The 19,422-nt window shown below is 36.4% G+C and overlaps 1 protein-coding gene and 1 pseudogene across 8 annotated transcripts in view; both read right to left on the reverse strand.

Moving 5' to 3' along the window:
- RPRD2 (regulation of nuclear pre-mRNA domain containing 2) overlaps positions 1–19,422 on the reverse strand; it is a 95,091-nt gene that overhangs the window by 21,622 nt on the left and 54,047 nt on the right. For 5 of the 8 annotated variants that reach the window (XM_045816426.1, XM_045816423.1, XM_045816425.1 and 2 more), the window contains 5 exons: positions 8,249–8,349; positions 7,291–7,368; positions 5,957–6,009; positions 5,286–5,412; positions 3,836–4,011 (listed from right to left, as the gene is read on the reverse strand). In XM_045816426.1, the coding sequence (XP_045672382.1) occupies positions 3,836–4,011; positions 5,286–5,412; positions 5,957–6,009; positions 7,291–7,368; positions 8,249–8,349 (535 nt within the window). The remainder of the gene's footprint in view (positions 1–3,835; positions 4,012–5,285; positions 5,413–5,956; positions 6,010–7,290; positions 7,369–8,248; positions 8,350–19,422) is intronic. The other 3 variants (XM_045816427.1, XM_045816431.1, XM_045816429.1) reach the window with 1 other exon arrangement.
- Positions 17,123–17,932, reverse strand: LOC123804311 (annotated as a pseudogene).

A 19,422-nucleotide genomic window follows, 5' to 3' on the forward strand; every position in this document is an offset into this window, starting at 1 on the left:
AGAGTTCCATCTGGAAGAGGAGATCCATCTGGCAGAATCCTGGAGCAGCTTTGATCCAGAAAATGATGAGTATAAAAAGGTAGAGTAGGTAGTGGGGCCAAAATCTGGACAATTAATTGAAAGCGTGAATGCCAAACACTTACTACCACCTCCTCTGCAACTTTCATACTTAGCAGCCAAGGCACTATGTCCCAGACAAAAAAAAAATGAGTTCTTTTCTACAGAGTTAAAATACCCCAGCAAAAAGATTTCAGCCTTCTGACATTTAGAGCTCCTCCTGTCCCGACTAATGGTCAGCTCGCCACCCAAGAGTAGATAATCCCTACCCATGGACAGAGTCCCTCAATCTATTTTTTCATACTTCATCCTTAAATATGAATGGACAGAGAGAGATATGAGTTTTAAGGAAAGTCAAAATCATAAAAGAGAAAGACCAAGACATCTAGGAGGAAACAGACAAACAAACAAAACAACCAAAAGACTCTACCAGAAAAACAGACAATTTAAGAAAAGAAAAAAATGTTTTAGTATCTTCAGAGACACAATTATTGTATGTCTAAAATCAGAAAGGGTTACTAAAAAAAAACAGGAACAAAGAACAAAGAGAACTCTTAGACATTTAAAATGACTCAAACATAAAAATATGAAAAGATGAAGCTGGAAGATAAAGTTGAAATCTTCCAGACGGGAGAACAAAAAGATCAAGGTTGAGAAAACACAGGACACATTAAGTATCAATCTAGGAGGTCCAACATCTGGTTAACCAATGTTCCTGAAAGAGAAAATAAAGGAAATGGGGAGAGAGAAATTACTCCCAAATTGAAAAACACCCATCTATAGCCTGAAAGAGCATACCAAGTAACTCATTATGAATGAAAAACATGTAGATACATCACTATAAAAATTTTAAACATCATGGATAATGTCCCAAAAAGCTTGTAGACAGAAAAAAACCCCAAACCCAAACCCAAAGCCAGTTACCTGAAAAGGATCTTGCAAAGACTTCATATAATACATACTAAAGACAAAGGAGAAATGTCCGATAAATTGTGAAGGAAAATGCTTTTCAACCATTCACTATCAAAGCATATATGGACACAGAATAAAGACATTTTAAGATGTAAGGACTCAGAAAATATCTTGCGACCAAACTCCTTTTTTGGAAATTAATTGAGGGTGCTCCAGCAAAACCAGAAAATACAAGTAAGAAAAGAAGACAAGGAATTTGGAAAACAGAGGGCCTACCTAAGAACAGCAATAGAATAGTCCTAGGATGAGCTCTAGAGACCAAATGATGGAGCAGAATGGAAGTTCAGGCAGAAAGACCTCTGGGGAAATGGAGATTCAGAATATCTGATGTGCCAGAAAGAGGGCAGAGGGAGGAAGGAGACAATGAGAAAGCACACAATGCAAGAAAAAAAATTCCAGGAAAAACCCCATCTCTAATATAACCATAATTACTATAAAACCTTGAAGTGAGCAATGTTGACATAGGTATAATGTAAGCTTTGTTTATTAATTTCTAAGCTGTAAAGCATGGATGACCATTATGATCATAGAATGAAATGCAAATATTATCAACTTTGACAACACTATAAAAGAGTTCACTGAAGCTGGGAAACTGAAGAGATAAATCAAAACTAATGAGAAAGGATAAGGACGTTCATAAACTCATTTTATAAAGTGGGGAGTCTAGAGTTAGTGGTCAAAAAATAGTATAGTACAGCGGACCCTTAAACAACTTAAGTTTGAAGTGCACAGATCCACTTATACGTGGGGTTTTCCCCCCAATAAATATACAGAGAGTCTATCGGTCCTCTGAATCCCCCAGATTTTGCATCCACAGAGTTAACCAACCATGGGTCAAAAACAGAATTTTCAATTTGCAGGGGGGAAGGCTGACCATATGTGCTGTTCTATGTCATCTTACATAAGAGACCCGAGCATCTGCAGATCTGGTATCTGCTAGGAATCTTGGAACTAATCCCCAGTGGATGCTGAGGGATGACTGCACAATAATTAAATTTTGGGGGAGTCGAAAGTTATGTGCAGATTTTTGACTGTACGAGGGATGGGGGTCAATGCCCATAACCCTCATGTGCTTAAGGGTCAATTGCACTTCAGTTCACAAAGGTAATCAACACATTTAAAATAGTTATATTGGGAGAAAGGGGAAGGCAGGTAAATATAAGCTAAATCCTTATTTGCTACATCAAGAAGTTAAAAGATATTTCTTAAATAGGATAAATCAAAAAAGAACAATATGGGCTTATTATTTAGAAATATGCAGGCAAATGCAGAGGGGAAAAAAGCTAAATGACGTAAAAGGAACTGCTTCTAGGAAGTGAGACTAATGGAATCTATTGGGTTGGACAAAAACATCTATTTAGTTTTTTTCCCATAAAATAAAAGCCACATTTTTTATTTTCACCAATAACTTCATTGATTTGGATGTTTTGAGTATGTCATCTATCTCCTGCATGGTATAATGTTGACTGTTCTTAATTAATGTCTTGAGTTGATCTCCATTAACTTCAACTGGTCTACCCAACAGTGGAGCATTGTTCAGTGAGAAATCTCCAGCACAAAATGTCACAAACCACTTTTGACAAGTTCAATCATCCACAGCACCTTTTCCAACCACTGCACAAATCTTTTGTTTCAGTTGCATTTTTTTCTTGAAATAATAGAGCATAATATGCCAAAAATGTTGCGTATTTTTTCCATCTTCAGTATTAAAATGGCTCTACAGAAATTCACCAAATTTGATAACATTTTTAAAAGATTTTACTTATTGCTCTGGATGGTGTGGCTCAGTGGATTGAGCACTAGCCTGTGAACCAAGGGGTCACTGGTTCAATTCCCAGTCAGGGCACATGTCTGGGTTGCAGGCCAAGGTCCCCAGTAGGGGGCACCAAGAGGCAACCACACATTGATGTTTCTCTCCTTCGTTTTCTCCTTTCCTTCCCCTCTCTCTAAAAATAAATGAATAAAACATTAAAAAAAAAAAGAAGGAAAAAGATTTTATTTATTTATTTTTAGAGGAGGGGGAGGGAGGGAGAAAAAGAGGGAGAGAAGCATCATGTGTGGTTGCCTCTTGCATGTACCCTACTGGGGACCTGGCCGGCAACCCAGGCATGCGCCCTGATTGGGAATTGAACCAATTACCCTTTGGTTCCCAGGCCGGAGCTCAATCCACTGAGCCACACCTGCCATAGCTGATAACTTTTTTTTATAATTCATGCTGATTTGACAGCTGTTACAATACAACCTAACAAAACTGTTTTGAATGAAATTAAAGACAACTAAGCCATCTTATGGACAAACTTTTGCCAACCCAGTATTATTCCATATGCTTTTATGACCATATGTGGTGATTAAAACTTGAAAAAAATTAAGTACAAAAAGGACAGTTTCAGAAACCATTAGACAAATGTCCAATTATCAACTTTCCGTTCCAAAGGACAAAGAGGGTCCTTAATTTAGTCAATTTACATGAAATTTAGTAACAGAATGTCTCCATCTAGTTTTCTACATATATTTTAGCCTAATTTTATATCCTGTAACAGTATCTTGACATACTCCCTTTTCAAATCCGAAGACATAAAGCATAAATCAGGTATGTGTGAGCTTTAACATCAAAGACCCAGGTCTTAATTTAGATTCTACAGTTGCTAGCTCAATACAGGTACAAGGTAACTAACCCTCTTCAAAAGCAGCTTCCTCATCTGTGAACTGGAAATAACAATGCTTATCCTCAGAGTTAAACAGCACATATAAAACACTCACTGACATACGGTAAGCAATCCATACGATAGCTTTAATTACTACTTACATTGGCCACGACTTTTACTTCTTTGTACTGTGCTTCATAGAAAATTCCAGCATTTTCCAGTGCTTCAGTAAGTGAGGGCCCATTTTTCACCTGCTTATCTAATCCATTCACAAATTCCTCCAGTTTGGCGCTGGCCTCTTCAAATTCTTTGGAGAACTTCTTCCCACCAGTCTTATCTAAAATAACAGAGGAAGTATTCATTTCAGGATAAAAAAAGACAAAGTAAACAATTTAATCTTTTGAAGTAAACCTGACTGCCGATGATCTGTGAACCTGTTCTTGCTGCCTTAGTGTGCAATATTCTTAGCCTCATAGTTTAACCTTAAAAAGCCTTCTCCAAATCACAAGAAAGGTCTGCTAGAGTTAAAAGCAATAGTCCATTGTGAAGACACCTGTGATTACAGTAAACAAAAGAAAGTGCAACTGAAAGAAAGTTCACTGACTGCTTTTCTTCACAAATTTGGTGCCACACCACTACTTAGGAATAATGCAGTGAGGCTGGATTCTGTTCACTTAGAACATTAACTTAAAACCAAGGCTTAGAAAAATAAAGTGATCTTTCTGTGAATTGCACTAAAATTCTTTCCTATCTAAAGATCCCTGATAATTTCATATCAGAAGAGTACACACACTTCATTATTTTTGCAACAATAGTGATGTGATCACAAACTGTTACTTACTCTCCTAAGTATACTTTCCCATGACTATTAGAATATGGATTTAGAAAAGAATACAAGTTTTGGCTTCGTCTTTTAACAGCTGTGTAACCCGGGCAAACTACTCATCTCCTTACAAAGCCTCGGACTTCCCATATACAAAATGGAGGTTTTTAGTATGCTGTGAGGATTAAATTTGGTAACATGTTAAATTTAAAGCAGATGCCAAACATCTAGTAGCCATTTACTCATTACTTCAAAAATATCTATCAAATTTTTATTATGTACCAAGCATTGTTCTGGACACTGGATATAGCAGTGAACAAATAAAGGTAATTTCTACCTTCATTAGATTTATATTCTAATAAATTACTGTTACTTATAATTTACAATGTACGGAAAAAAAACTAACCCGATTTACAAGGCATCACAATGATCTGATTAAAGACCATACCCAAACCCGTTCCTCTCCCATGTGAAACACACCTGTCTATATATAACCTAAACTACGTAAGAAAGCACTAGATGTGGGGAAAATGACAGAATTGATTTCTTTGGGTTTTTTACCCATTTATTTTTTCTCTAGCTTTCTTGAGATACAATCGACATATAACACTTGTGTCAGGAATGTACTTATGAAATGTACATGGATGAAATCACTAGAAACCAGAGCTGGCACAACTGCTCTCTACAACATCAAGTTCTCTTTACAGAAGAGCCAGTCTCTCCACTTGAAAATGATGGATCTGGAAAGAAAATCTGAGTTACTCTAGTTGAAAGGATGTATATATTACCTTTTAAGCATTTGAGAGTTTCTGTGCTACACACATCCACTCGCATAGTTGCCAGCTGTTTTTCCTTCAACTCTATCTGATCTTCTGAGCGCTTATACAGCAGCAGCTCTTCAATGAGGGCCTGAGACTGAACACAGAGCAGAGTCAAATTTCATTTACAAGATCAGTGACTTACTTAACTTTCCCCATTAAAACCTAATAAAACCCAGAGAGGGAAAAACCTTTCCCATTTCCTCATATTCTGGGATATATCAGTATCAATTCTCATGTCAAAACATTTTTTCAGTCATATACTTTAAAAGATTCTTTTCCTTAATTATTCAAAGCTGGTTTATGAATATAGGGTTAAGAATGAAACAAAGTTCCATATATCGTTTTAAAATTTTAATTAGTCTTACTATGTCAACTCTATGCAAATTCTAATTTGGCTGGAGGATTCAGTACAGAATGAAGCCTGTAATAGACTTTCTGTAAGAAGGTTATTTCTTCCAATAGAGAAACGGATAAAACTCCAAGTAATCCGATCCCAATCTGGATTCCTTTACAACTTAAAATATAAAATATAACTGATGTACAACTGAATAAAAATGAATATTATGGACTATACATGAAACTGTAACACAAAAAGGATGAATAATGCTTTGGAATATTCAACATATTCTGTAACTTACTCGAAATTCAGCAACTATCTTAGACTTGAGAGCAGCTTTTGGATTCGTGGATGCTGTTGGAATGAAACAAAAGGTCGTTAAGAATACAGGCAGAAAATGTTAACTAATATTCAGAAATTTTTTTGCTCCATATTTAAGGGTATACTTTTGAACTTATGTCAAACATGCACTTAAATAATAATAATTTCTAGAATAAATAGTAGAATATGAAATTTAAACACTCCCAAGCATGGTCAATATAAAAACATATTGTTTAGATAGGACTGACCTACTTACCTCCAATAGGCTCTTTAAGTCATAAAGTCCTAGAATTATTGATTTGGAGATACATGAAGTACCTTTCTTCCTAGTCTGACTGAGTGTAAGAGGATCTCAATACTTCAAATTAAGAGTGTTCAGGAGCAGGACATCCAATTAATCCTGAGCACTGGCTGAAGAAAGTTACTTACAAACATCAACTCTATTCTTATGTATTTAGCTCTGGATTTCTTTTTCTGCTGACTCAGTTCACAGCAAAAACAGGCAAGGAAAGTTCTAAGTACATTATCACTGTGGTGGAATTTTGGCTGAAATGATGACTCCTGTTGTTCCTAAGCATGCAACTTATGCCCAAAAAGATGTCAGAGGACTCACTTAATCATGATGAAAATCAAATGCTTGTTGGAGCAAAACCATCCCAAGTGTCTTGATTCACCTCCTAATTCTCACTGTCTTTTACCTTGTTCCCTCCACACCTTCAGGTCTTTCTCAATATTCCTTAGTTTGGCCCACAGCAGCCTATCGCATGCAGTATTCCACTCCCTTGGTCTCATGCTGGGTAAACATGATAAACATAGCAGGAGCTCCTGTTAGAGAATGAGCTTCTGGCCAGGATCTGAGGCCCATGTCTAATCTGGCAGAGTGTATCCCCAAATCTGAAGGGTTTCATGGCTCCCACAGAAATGCTTCTTAATGCCTAGTCTCCTCTTCAGCTCTGTTGCTTAATGCCAGCTGCCTCTAACTTCATTTATCTTTGAACCTGAGAGTTAGCCTGGGCACTATCAAGTATTTATTTTCTTCTTTTAATCCCCCAACTACTCTTGAGTCTTCACTCATTTAAACCCTCTTCCTGCATTTTCTTTGTTTAAAAGTAGTATTTTGTTTTTGTTTTGTTTTTGTTTTTTAAGAAGTAACTCCATGATGGCTTGTTTAGTATAAGTCACTGAGAGCCTCCCAGGCCTGGAAAACACAGGCTTGCCCATGGTTTATGCGAAGTACGATGTCAAATGGTCTACATTTTCTTCTGCTCCAAAAAGAGGAGTTAATTTTATATTAGTTGAGATTTTGTTCCTTACTTTGTGATTTCTTCCACTGCTTATTCGGTTGTTTGTTCAGATTTTCTTTCATCTGCTTCTGAGCTTTGAAAGTGGTACCTGGAAAACATTTCAGTTTTTGCAATCTGGCATTACGGGAAGCTGTTCTGTCTGTCCACTTCAGTGTCAAAGTTGTAGCATGAAAAAAGGCAATCCGAGACTGTGTGTTGTTTCTTTCTTTCCTTTTCTTTCATTTTTATAAAAAAATAAAAAAATAAAACACCTGCTAGATCTCTAAGAAGCTGTCAAATAAACATAATTTCTATAGTCAATGAAATTACTCATCTTGAGAATCAGGTAGGAAGCTTAAAAATACCAGTAGACACACTGAAAGGAAGAATTTAACAGCTTCTTAGAAGATGCTATTTTTAAAGCAAATTTCTAGTCAAATAACGGTCATGTTATCAGATATTAACAGCTTCTATTCCATGGCTTAATTACATGAATCTAACACACAGGCAGTAAATAACTTCTTTAAAAAAAACAACCACCAGGTACACAACTTACCATAAATCTAAACCAAGGTAGAGACTAAAGAATGCCAACAATAATGCTTAATATCAAATAGTTATAGTGAAAACTGAAAACTTGTCCAAAAATTCTCCAACAGTAAGAGGACAAGGAAGTAGTTATTAAGCACAAAAAGTGAACAGTTTAAACGCTTTACGTAAAGCAAATGAAGAAAACAATCAGGTGGCCATTGTCACCTAATAGGCTTGACTTTCTTTAGTCAATAAAAACAAAATTCACCCCCCCAAAACCAATTCTACTTAGATTTTAATTCAAATTTTTATAAATATTTAATTTTAAACAAACAAGGCTACATCCAAAATTTTATTTTTCATTATTAGGCAACAGGACCAGGCCTATAAAATAGATTTAATTTTAAAGCCTGAACAGTGACTAAAATTTTTTCTTTCAGGAGAGAAAAGACACTTACTCAAAGCTTCTCTTAAAGCCATAATCATTTCTTCTGGGTATACATTTCTATCTTCCCAGATTTTAAAGATTCGTTCTATAGACTTAGAGACAGATGGATCCCTGAGGAGAAAAAAAAAGTGAGATAGAAAACAATGTTAACATATCTCAAACTATGAATCTGAAATAAAGTTGTCAACAAAATTATTTTCCAAATGTCTTTTGATTTTTTTTTTAAAGATTTTATTTATTTAATTTTAGAGAAAGAGGAAGGGATGGAGAAAGAGAGGGAGAGAAACATCAATGTGTGGTTGCCTCTCACATGCCCCCAATTGGGGACCTGGCCCCAGGCCTGTGCCCCGACCAGGAATCAAACCGGCGACCCTTCAGATTGCAGGCTGGTGTGAAATCCACTGAGCCACACCAGCCAGGGCTCATGTTTTTTTTAAAACTCGCCCCCCCCCCAACCCCACAGTGCCTAGGACTAAAATCTTAAGTACTCTTATTCAATACTTTTTACCAATGACACATACAATGTTATAAACAACACACTAAACTTTCTGGTGGATATGAAGTTGAGAGGGCTACTTAAGTGTGCTCACTGACATACTAGAATCTGAAAAGATAGACTGAATCTAGTAAGATAAAATTAATAATGAAGAACCTGGTCCAAAAAGTCCATTGCACAAGAAGAATAAGACAAGGCTTAGCTATGCTATATAGTTTTTTTTCCTTAAAGCTTTCGCTGAAAACATTATGAATCAATCACATTCTGTAACAGGTTTTCCAAAAAGCAATTACTTAATACTATAGTAATACATATCTAGAATGGTAGAGGTAAGAAGTATCACTTTACTCTGCTTCACAGACGGGCTTCTGCTTCAGGCTAGTCATCTAACTTTAGCAAGGCAAGAAAAGTATTAAAATAAAAGTGCTTGACAGATAATTACCAGAAGCAAAAATTAAAATCATATCTAATGTGGAACTGTAGAACAAACAGGAAACAATGCAGGGAAGTTATTCATTGCTGTAAAGGAAAGGAATCAAACTGGTTTTATGTGGTCCCAGGAGATAAAATAAGGACTATGGCATTAAGTTATAGGGAAAGAAATTTCACTCTGCCAGATCTGTTAGAGAACTGAGAACATTCTGACATTCTTAGCAGATATGTCAAAAGACAAAATGGAAAAAAACCCAACCCAAAACAAAAACTTAACCTCTCCCCAAGTAAACCACCAACCCAATAGGGAGTTTGATGACAAAAAGCTGAGCTATGTGAACTTTATGGCCCGCTTCAAACACGAATCCATAATATAATGTGTTAACAGAGGACTTTCTTCTTTTTGCCTAATAACATCATGTATAAGAAACAGAATTGTAGCCCTGGCTGGCGTAGCTCAGTGGATTGAGCACGGGCTACGAACCAAAGTGTCGCAGGTTCGATTCCCAGTCAGGGTACATGCCTGGGTTGCAGGCCATGACCCCCAGCAACCACACACTGATGTCTCTGTCTCTGTCTCTCTGTCTCTGTCTCTGTCTCTCTCCTTCCCTTCCCTCTCTAAAAATAAATAAATAAAATATTAAAAAAAAAGAAACAGAATTGTATTAAACTTCTAGAAAATTATATTTTCTAGAGATTTATTAACCAGAATGAAGACTCTACTCTTATTTTTAATGCTGACATCCCTTCTCATTATAACACACACACACACACACATATATTTTTTGGATGTAAGACGCACCCCCCCATTTGGGAGGATAAATGGTTGGTTATGCTGCCATTGAGTTCTGTTTACATTTACATTGGTGAAATATTATTTGTTATTAAATATTATACCATGTTTTTTGCTTCAAAAATTTTTTCCCCTCTTTTCCTCCTCTAAAACCTAGGTATGTCTTATGGTCCAAAAATATGGTATACACACACATACAGTAGTATATACAGTAATTTTACAGTAGTATTTAGTGTATTTACAGCATAGTGTTATGTATATAGTATGCAATAGTAGTATATTACAAGTTATAAATTTCATATATTAAAACACCATAATCTAAGTATATTATATAAGTACTATATACAAATAATATATATGCTATATAGTATTCATATACTATAAATTTATGTATACAGCACTGCAAAAATTATGAAAAGTGTAAAGAAAAACTCCACCCATTTTCACCAAATGGAGATTTTTTTATAGCATACTAATCTCAGCATTAGTATCTTCTAGTTTTTTCCCTTATGGATGCTAGTATTGTATTTGAAACCAATTTTATATATTTATTACATATAGTTATATATGTATACACACATATATAAAATTGTATTATATTCTCTTCACTTAACAAAAGAAGCTTTTCCCAGTGTTCTAATTTTGTAAACATTACTTTTAATGACTGCACAATACTCTATCATGTGACCGTTCCAAAATTTACCACATGCCTACTATTGGATATTAGGTTGTTTCTAGATTTGTTACTACGATTAATGCTGCACGGAATATCTTGTGGTCCAAATTTCTCTTTCTCTTTAACAATGTGGAATATTTTCTAAGGGGGCTGTACCAATTTGTATCTGTACCACCAGTATGAGTATACTGCTCACCACACTTCTGCAGTTATGGTTTGTCTCATTTCAATTTATATTTGTAATCTCAATTTAACCATTTCCTCTCTTTCAAAAGTTGTACTATCAGAAATCTAAAACATACTGAAAAGAAGAATAGAATTGCCTGGATTAAAAAAATTATCAAGATTTGTCACATTTTCTCCACCTATCACTCTTCTCTGTTGAAGTATTTAATCAGTAAGTTAATTCTCACCCAAGGACTTTTTTTTTCATTGCTTTTAGAAAGAAGATGGGGGTTGGTGGGCAACACCAATGTGAGAAACATCAACTGGCTGCCTCTCGTAGGCTCCCAGACCAGGAATCAACCCGCAACCTAGGTACTCACGTGTGCCCTGACAGGGAACCAAACCCACAACCTTCTGATGTACAGGAAGATGCTCCAAGCAACTGAGCCATACTGGCCAGGGCTGAAGTATTATTTTAAAGCAAATCCCAGCTATCATGTCATTTTACCCCTACTTTTAAAAATCCCTAACAACATTTTGTTATATAACCATAGTGCTACTACCACGCTTAATAAAAATTAACAGTAACTCTTCGGTATCATCTACATTTATTCTATAATCAGATTTCCCTGAATGTTTTAAAAATGTCCTAACAAAGATATTTAAAATTGTAACTTATTTTCTTAACATTCGGTTGAATAATTCATTTAAAATCTACTGGGATATAGGATGTAAAGTCAGGTTCTAAACAGATTTCCTATTAATTGCTCCAGTATCATTTCTCTTTTCTACATAGACTTACTGTGCTTCCTCTAGCATGTATTTAATGACCTTTTCTTGGCTGCAAATTCTGTTACATTGATCCATTTTTATACTGTATTATCTTCAAAACAGTAGCTTACTTTCCTTCATTACAATTATATTTCAAAACATTTCTTAGTTATATTATCACTTATTTTCCCAGAGTAAATTTAGAGTAATATTAAGTTCTAAAAGAGGAGAAATTTGGCATTTTTAATTTGAATTAATTTGGAAAGTATTATTTTTCTATTAACACCTATGATTTATACAAAATTCTTTATTGCAGCAAAGCATTAATATTTATGAATTTATGTTCAACAGTCTCAAATACAATTTATTAACAAAGGTTTCACATATCTTCTGTAAAAGCCACTATTAGGTATTTCATCTATTTTATAGCCAGCATGACTCACCATCCCTTTAATTGCTAATGCCCCAGAGTAAAACTGATTCAGAAGTTTGTTAACTACCAGAAATGTAGAAAATTTCCCCCATCTTTTCTAACACTGTTTATTTTCTGATTTTCTTTTGAAATTACAGTTATCCTAAGTAGATGTGCTTTGGCTGCTTCTGAAAACTTTTTGTTTTGTAATTTTATTACAATGACCAGGTTTGGATTTTTTTTATTTATTCACTTTGTTCATGTTGTGCTTCCTACACCTACAGATTCATGTTTTTCATCAATTCTAGAGTTCTCAGCCATTACCTCTTCAAAAGAACTCAGAAGTTCTCTCCTCCAGGATTCTAATTTGATGGTAAGGAGGCCTCTCATTCTAATCTTCACTTGCTCACCTCTAGTGTTGAAACTCTGATTTCTTCAGAACTATTCGGCTCTTTCCCAAATCTGCCCATTGTTCATTTTATTTCATTTAACCTTTCTTTAACATTTCTTACATGGTTGTTTTACATTGTCTGATGATTCTAGTATCTGAAGCTCATTACTGGGAGTAGGGGAGGTTTAAATCTGCCGATTCTCCCTCATGATGGTTTGTTTCTCAGTGTGTTTGCTCTCTGGGAACATATATTTGTTGATCTTAATCTGTGGGATTCCTGGTGGTCTAAGCAGGAAAAGCATTCCTGAGAGAAAATCTAATTGGAAGCCCAGAAGAGTTTATGATGTAAGACTACTTTATTCCCTCTCCAGTCTAACTGCCCACATTACATGGTTCTACTGACACAGACATACTGGTTAGTGTCAGCTCTGACATTCTAATATGTCTACTGTTGCTGGTTCAGCTATTTTGTAAACAATGTAACTGGCCCTGGCTGGTGTGGCTCAGTGGACTGAGTGCTGGCCTGTGAACCAAAGGGTCGCCAGTCTGATTCCCAGTCAGGGCATGTGCCTGGGGTTGAAGGCCAGGTCCTCAGTACGGGGCGCACGAGTGCAACCACACACTGATGTTTCCCTCCCTTTCCCCCTTCCCCTCAGTCAATAAACAAACAAATAAAATCCTTAAAAAATGTAAATGTGTTATTTAAAAGAACCTTTTGGAATAGATGGTTGGTCATTCAGCCAGAAGTCATGTTTTTTTTCAAATAGACCTAGAACTTATTCATGGCAGAGATTATAATTTATTCATTGGTGTTTCTCTGACACCCACAAGGTGCTCACTAAATAGTAACTAAATAAATAATAACTGGATTGTGTCATTTTCAAACCAAAGTATTCACTATGAAGTCCCAATAGCTATTCAGCAAAGTCCTCAAGTAAAATACACTGGGGAACAAAAAACAAAAACAAAAACAAAAAACCCCAGCAACTGCAAAGAAAACATACAAATAAGACTAGGATATAATATAATTAAAAGTACTAAATGAGGAACCTAGAGGTTTTACTTCTGGCTTTCCTAGGAAGTTTTTTGGGAGAAAGGTTTCCTCATTTGTAAAATGATTTTTAGTATATAATTTGTTAGTGCTAAAATTCTTAGCTAGATTTATTCTTTTTTAAAAAAATATTTATTTATTTTTAGAGAGGGGAATGGAGAGAGGGAGAGAAACATCGATGTATGGTTGCCACTTGAGTGCCCCCTACTGGAGACCTGGCCTGCAACCCAGGCATGTGCCCTGATTGGGAACTGATAAAGTTTACAGTCTGGTTTGCAGTCCAGTGCTCAATCCACTGAGCCACACAAACCAGGGCAATTTATTCTTTATATATATTCTTTATATCTTTATTCTGTATATAGATATACAGACACAGAGCTCTCAGACTTTTACAATTCAACCATCTCTTGTATTCAGGAATTCTCCTAAGATAAAACCAAAACAAACCCCAGAACAGGGGCTCTATTTATCTTGCTATTCTAGACCTCTGTTTCGGCCATTACCAATCACAACCTCAATTTCTTGTAGATAGTATACTGATTACTACACATAACATAAAACAATTACTTAAAAACTTTGTTGTTTGACTAACTTAACAAAAACTGGCTGACCTTGCAGAACTGCTAGGATGTTCAACAGCAACCCCTGCCCCAAGGTTTAAAACAGCAAGGTATCACCAAAATACTTCAAAGCATAAAGCTGATGAAGAGCACAAGAGGAGATGCCCAGGTATCATAATTAAAATAAACAGAATGAAACAGCATAATCTTGTGCTTCAATCAGGGAAATATCTTTTCTTTATCACTATCTTATTTCTTGAATGTCATCAGAATAATGTGCTATATCTTGCAAGTTCTTAGTATTAGGTTGGCCAAAAAGTTTGTTTGATTTTGCTGTAAGATGGCTCTAGTAGTGCTTAGTTGTCTTTAACTTCATTTGAAACAATTTTGCTAGACTGTATTGTGATAGCTGTCAAATCAGTGTGCATTAAAAAAAAATCAAAATTGGTAAATTTTTGTGTAGTCATTTTAATACTGAAGATAGAAGAAAACATGCAACATTTTCAGCATATTATGCTTTATTAGTTCAAGAACAGTAAAGACTCAATTAAAATGCAAAAAAAGATTTGTGCAGTGTATGGGGAAGGTGCTGTGACTGATCAGATGTGCTGGAGATTTCTCACTGGACGATGCTCCACAGTCAGGTAGACCAATTGAAGTCGATGGTGATCAAATCAAGACATTAATTGAAAACAATCAACGCTATACCAGGTGGGAGACAGCTGATATATTTAAAACATCAAAATCAATAAAGTTATTGGTGAAAATGAAAAAATGTGTGTTTTATTTTACAGAAAAAATGGAACAGATTCTTTGGCTAACCTAATAATTTGCTGACTGAATGGAAGATGAAGTAATGGGTCAACTCAAAGAGGAGGCAGACAATACTTAAAAAAACTCCAAAATTAGAGTGGAGCTAGATTTCATCTCTAAAAACTTGCTCTTTATATCTACTAAAATAATTCATATTTTATAACTTATCTTTTTTATTTGCTTATAACAAGTATCTTCCCTAGTGTGTCACTTATTTCAAGCTTCATAATTTCTTTTAACATTTTAAAGCTTTGTTTAATACACCCAAGTAATTCATTTGCAATATGTATCTGGGTTGTTTCCACATTTTCACTACCACAAATAATATTACTATAAAAATTCTCTTTCACTGATGTTGCTGTACATATGCAAGAGTTTCTGAGTTTTGTAAAAGACTAGGGGTGGAATCACAAGATCATAGGGTATACATAATACACTTTTTAATTTTAATTTAATTTTTTAGACAGAGGAGAAGGGAGGAAGAAAGAAAGAGAGACATATGGTTGCCTCTTGCACACCCTGTACTGTGCACCCGGCCTACAACCCAGGCATGTGCCCTGACTGGGAATTGAACCGATGACCCTTTGGTTCGCAGGCCTGTGCTCAATCCACAGAGCCACACCAGTCAGGACAATAATAAACTTTATTAAAGGAGGCTGTTTTATACCAATGAACTCTCAAACCAACAGTATATAAGAGCTCCCATTGTGCCACTATCTTGCTAATTTTGGTACTGGTGAACTTTAAAATTGTGTGCCCTATCTGGTAGGTATGTGTGCCAGTTATTAATTTATTGCCTCTCTGCTCTAAACCACTCTTCTTGGTTGATAGTGGAGTCATAATGCAAACTGTTTCCCCTTGGCTCATTGTTAGTTTCTGCCAACAGAGGGCCCTAGAGGGACACTGAGAGGCTGGAATTGGCTGTAGAAATTCTTTTGGTGTTCTGTTCTCAAGTGGATCGGCAAGCATACAGACATCTTGGCAGTGTTTTAGCACAGCAGAAAGTTGCTCCTGCATTTCTCCACCCTGTTTCTTAGCAACTACAGTGGCATGTGCGTGTAGCAATTCCCTCTTTCCTCAGGTAAGAGTCTCAGCTGGGAGTAGAGGGGTGCTCCTTATTCACTTTTCCCTCAGGTCCAGGTGTCCCATCACACCTCAGAGTTCTTTTACTCTTGTTAGTAGTTAGCTACTTTTTACCTACTAAACAATTCTTTATATTGCATTTTCATTGCTTAAATTACAGGTGTGTGATTTCTCTCTCCTGACTGGAACTTGACTTATATGTAATCACATATCTCAGTAGTTCTAAGGCTATTAATGACATGTATCACAACAGACTGCAGAAGCATCTAAGGTAATTTTGCTGTTTTGCTATTAAGCCATATATTAGAAATCTGTAAGAATGCAAAAACTACTTTACATTTTTATTATTTGCATTTATTGTTTTAAAAGCAATTAACAAATATTTAGCTATGGCTGGTGTGGCTCAGTGGATTTAAGCACCAGCCTGTGAACCAAAGGGCTGCCGGTTCAATTCCTAGTCAGGGCACATACCTAGGGGTTGCAGGCCAGGTCCCCAGCAGGGGACACTCCAGAGGTAACCTACTGATGTTTCTCTCTCTCCCTCCTTTCCCCTCTCTAAAAACATAAATAAAATCTTAAAAAAATTAAAAGTGATTAATAAATATTTAAACAATTTCTAGTATGATAAGTGCCAGGTAAACTTATGGGGGGGGGGCGGTCTTTTTCTTCTCATTTTATCATTCTTTATGGTCCCATTGTTGACTGCACTACAAATATCTCCTCCCACTCTGTGGCTTGTTCTTCATTTTTTTTCCCCAGGACCATCTTTCAAATCTACTTTTCTTTTTTCTTTTTCACATACAGAACTCCACACACCACTTTTTTCCCTACCTTTTCATCTCTAAAACTTTGCCGGTATCAAAATATGATAGCTAACCAGCGTTAAGTCTATAAAATATTTACATAGCACAGCACAGCACACATTAAGTTTTAGACACTTGGCAAGTAAACCACATAAGAACAGGACAAGACCTCCATTCCACATGTCAAGTTTAGAATCAGGTGTTCCCTGTCCCTATCCAGTGACTGTACAATGCTACCAAAGGCAGCAGAAGCAACAGCCAGTTGCTTCTGAGGACACTGAACACTATGATCTGGAAGCATGTATGCTGTTACCCAGTGTCACGTACCACCCTACCTTTCTTTAAGGTGGTCTCATGATTCTAAAATATCAGATCTAGCTGATACAAAATGAAGACAGACAGCACAACATCTATTCTGTGGAGATATCCTAACTCCTACTATGCATGCATTGTGATTTTAAACACGACTTGTCCTAAAAACTTGCACGATCATCATGGTTTTTTGGGTTGGGTGATCCAACAATCTTGCACTTGGCTGTTACTTCTTTTGGTGTAGAGCTAGCACCAAAGACAAGCTGGAGAGCAACTAATGGCTATAGAAATATCAAGTGCAATTTTTTCCTATAATATGGAAAATATTTTAAGTCTCTAATTGCACTGGAAGGAAAAGCTGATAGAGTTATGTTTTCACTCTTAAAATTACTAAAGCATTCTTTTCTTAGTTCTCCTTGAGGCTGTAATCCAATTCTTCCATTCATTCTCAGAAGAATACAAGGGTGTCCACTGGAGTAGCCAAAGCCAGGATTATTTACTTCACTCCATGTTTGGCATAAGCAACAGGAAACTGGGACCCTTCAAAAAGTATTCCATCCGAACAGATCGTGAGATTCTTCTGTTCACTTAAATCATACGACTTCAGCAACTTCTTAAGGTCTTCAATGTACCCTTTACAGGACTCTGAATCAAATATACTGAATCAATATTCCAACACAGGCACTGGTTTTAGAAAAACTGTAGTCCTGGACTAGAAATCTGGCCACAATATTTTGGAACCTCATCGTTCTGAAGCACAGTCCACATTGTGAGTGTCAAGAGTGCAGCCAAGAACCCATAAAGGACTTGGTAGAAGGGCAAAATGAAACCCCAGCCCTTGGTAGCGCATCCCAGCAACACTCCAGCGGTCGAGTTGTCAAAGAGCTTCCAGTTAACCAACCTATGGGCAAAGGACTTCTTGTCTTTCTTTGTCATGGTGTGTGCACCCCATGGGGAAGGGAGGAGAAGGTGGAAGCCGTGAGGAGCTCAAGTAACACAGCCCGCGACCAAAGTGATGAGGGCAGAAAGTGGGACAGTCGAGGATATCCACTCACTGCCATGCACTCAAGCCAACTGCTTTGTTTTTTCACTTTATGATGTCCACTGATAAATGAAAAGTCCTTGGTTTTCTTGTTTTTCTTTTAATTTTAAGAGTTTTCATTTATTTACTTTTAGAGAGGAGAAGGGAGGGAGAAAGCCAGAAACATCAGTGTACAAGAGATACATTAATTGGTTGCCTCTCGAATGCCCAAAATTGGGGACCTGGCCGGCAACCCAGGCATGTGCCCTGACTGGGAATTGAACCCGCAACCTTTCAGTTCTCAGGCCGGCACTCAATCCACACCAGCCATGGCAAGGTCTTTGTTTTAATGCAGCTGAGTTTAGCAATCTTATGAAGTCAAGTCATGAGACATTCTATATTGTCTTCAAAAAGCTTTATCATTCTTTTATGGTCAGGTAATTAATTCCAAAATAAATGGAATTAATTTTTGTGTATGGTGAGAGTGAAATTTAATTTTTTCTATATAAACAAACAATGGTCCCAGCAATATTTATGAAAAAGTTCTTTCCCACTACCTATAGTTTCATATATAAATCAAGTATTCACATATATCGGTCTGTTTCTAGACTGCATCTTGGCTATCTCTGAGCCAATGCCACACCCCTTTTAGTAAGTCTTGAAATCTTGTAGAGTGAATCATCCCACTGGTCATTTTTCAAGAGTTTCTCTGCTTTCTCTTTTAAAGGACAGGGAGGAAGGAGCTCTCTGCACTTCTATATAAAATTCAGAGTCACTTTGTAAAATACAGGGAAAAACAATCCTACTGAGATCTTAATTAAGATTGTATTGGATTTATAAAATAAATCTGGGAAGAACAGACATTGTTAAATAGTTTTCCCTATCCACAGATATTTAGGTTTTCTTCAGCGTTTCTCAATTAAATTTTACAAGTTTCTCCAGAGATGATACTATGCATCTTTTAAAAACAATTTATTTACTTATTTATTTACACACACTTAACTAATTTATTTTTAGAGAGAGGGGATGGATGGGAAGGAGAAAGAGAGGGAGGGAAACATCGACCTGCTGCCTCTCACACGCATCCTGACTGAACATGGAACCTGCAACCCACCAAGAACAGAAACAGCGACCCTTAGCTCTTGGTGTGACACCCAACTGAGCCACACCAGTCAGGGCGAGATATTATGCATCTTTTAAGATTTATTTCTTGGTATACTCATAGTCAATATTCATTAATCTCAGATGCCACATCTGCAAATTCACCCGTTTTTCTAAAATTTATTTGTAACCCCAAAAGCAACACGACGCTTTTGCAGTCATTCTTGGTCATGCACAAAGTAGTGAAAATTTTGAGTTGGTCAATGTGCTTGTTCTCAGATGAGGTCAAACAAGGGGATGATGC

Source organism: Phyllostomus hastatus, unplaced genomic scaffold (genome assembly GCF_019186645.2).
Source record: "Phyllostomus hastatus isolate PE091 unplaced genomic scaffold, TTU_PhHast_1.1 phas_scaffold_216, whole genome shotgun sequence".
Lineage (NCBI taxonomy): Eukaryota > Metazoa > Chordata > Mammalia > Chiroptera > Phyllostomidae > Phyllostomus > Phyllostomus hastatus.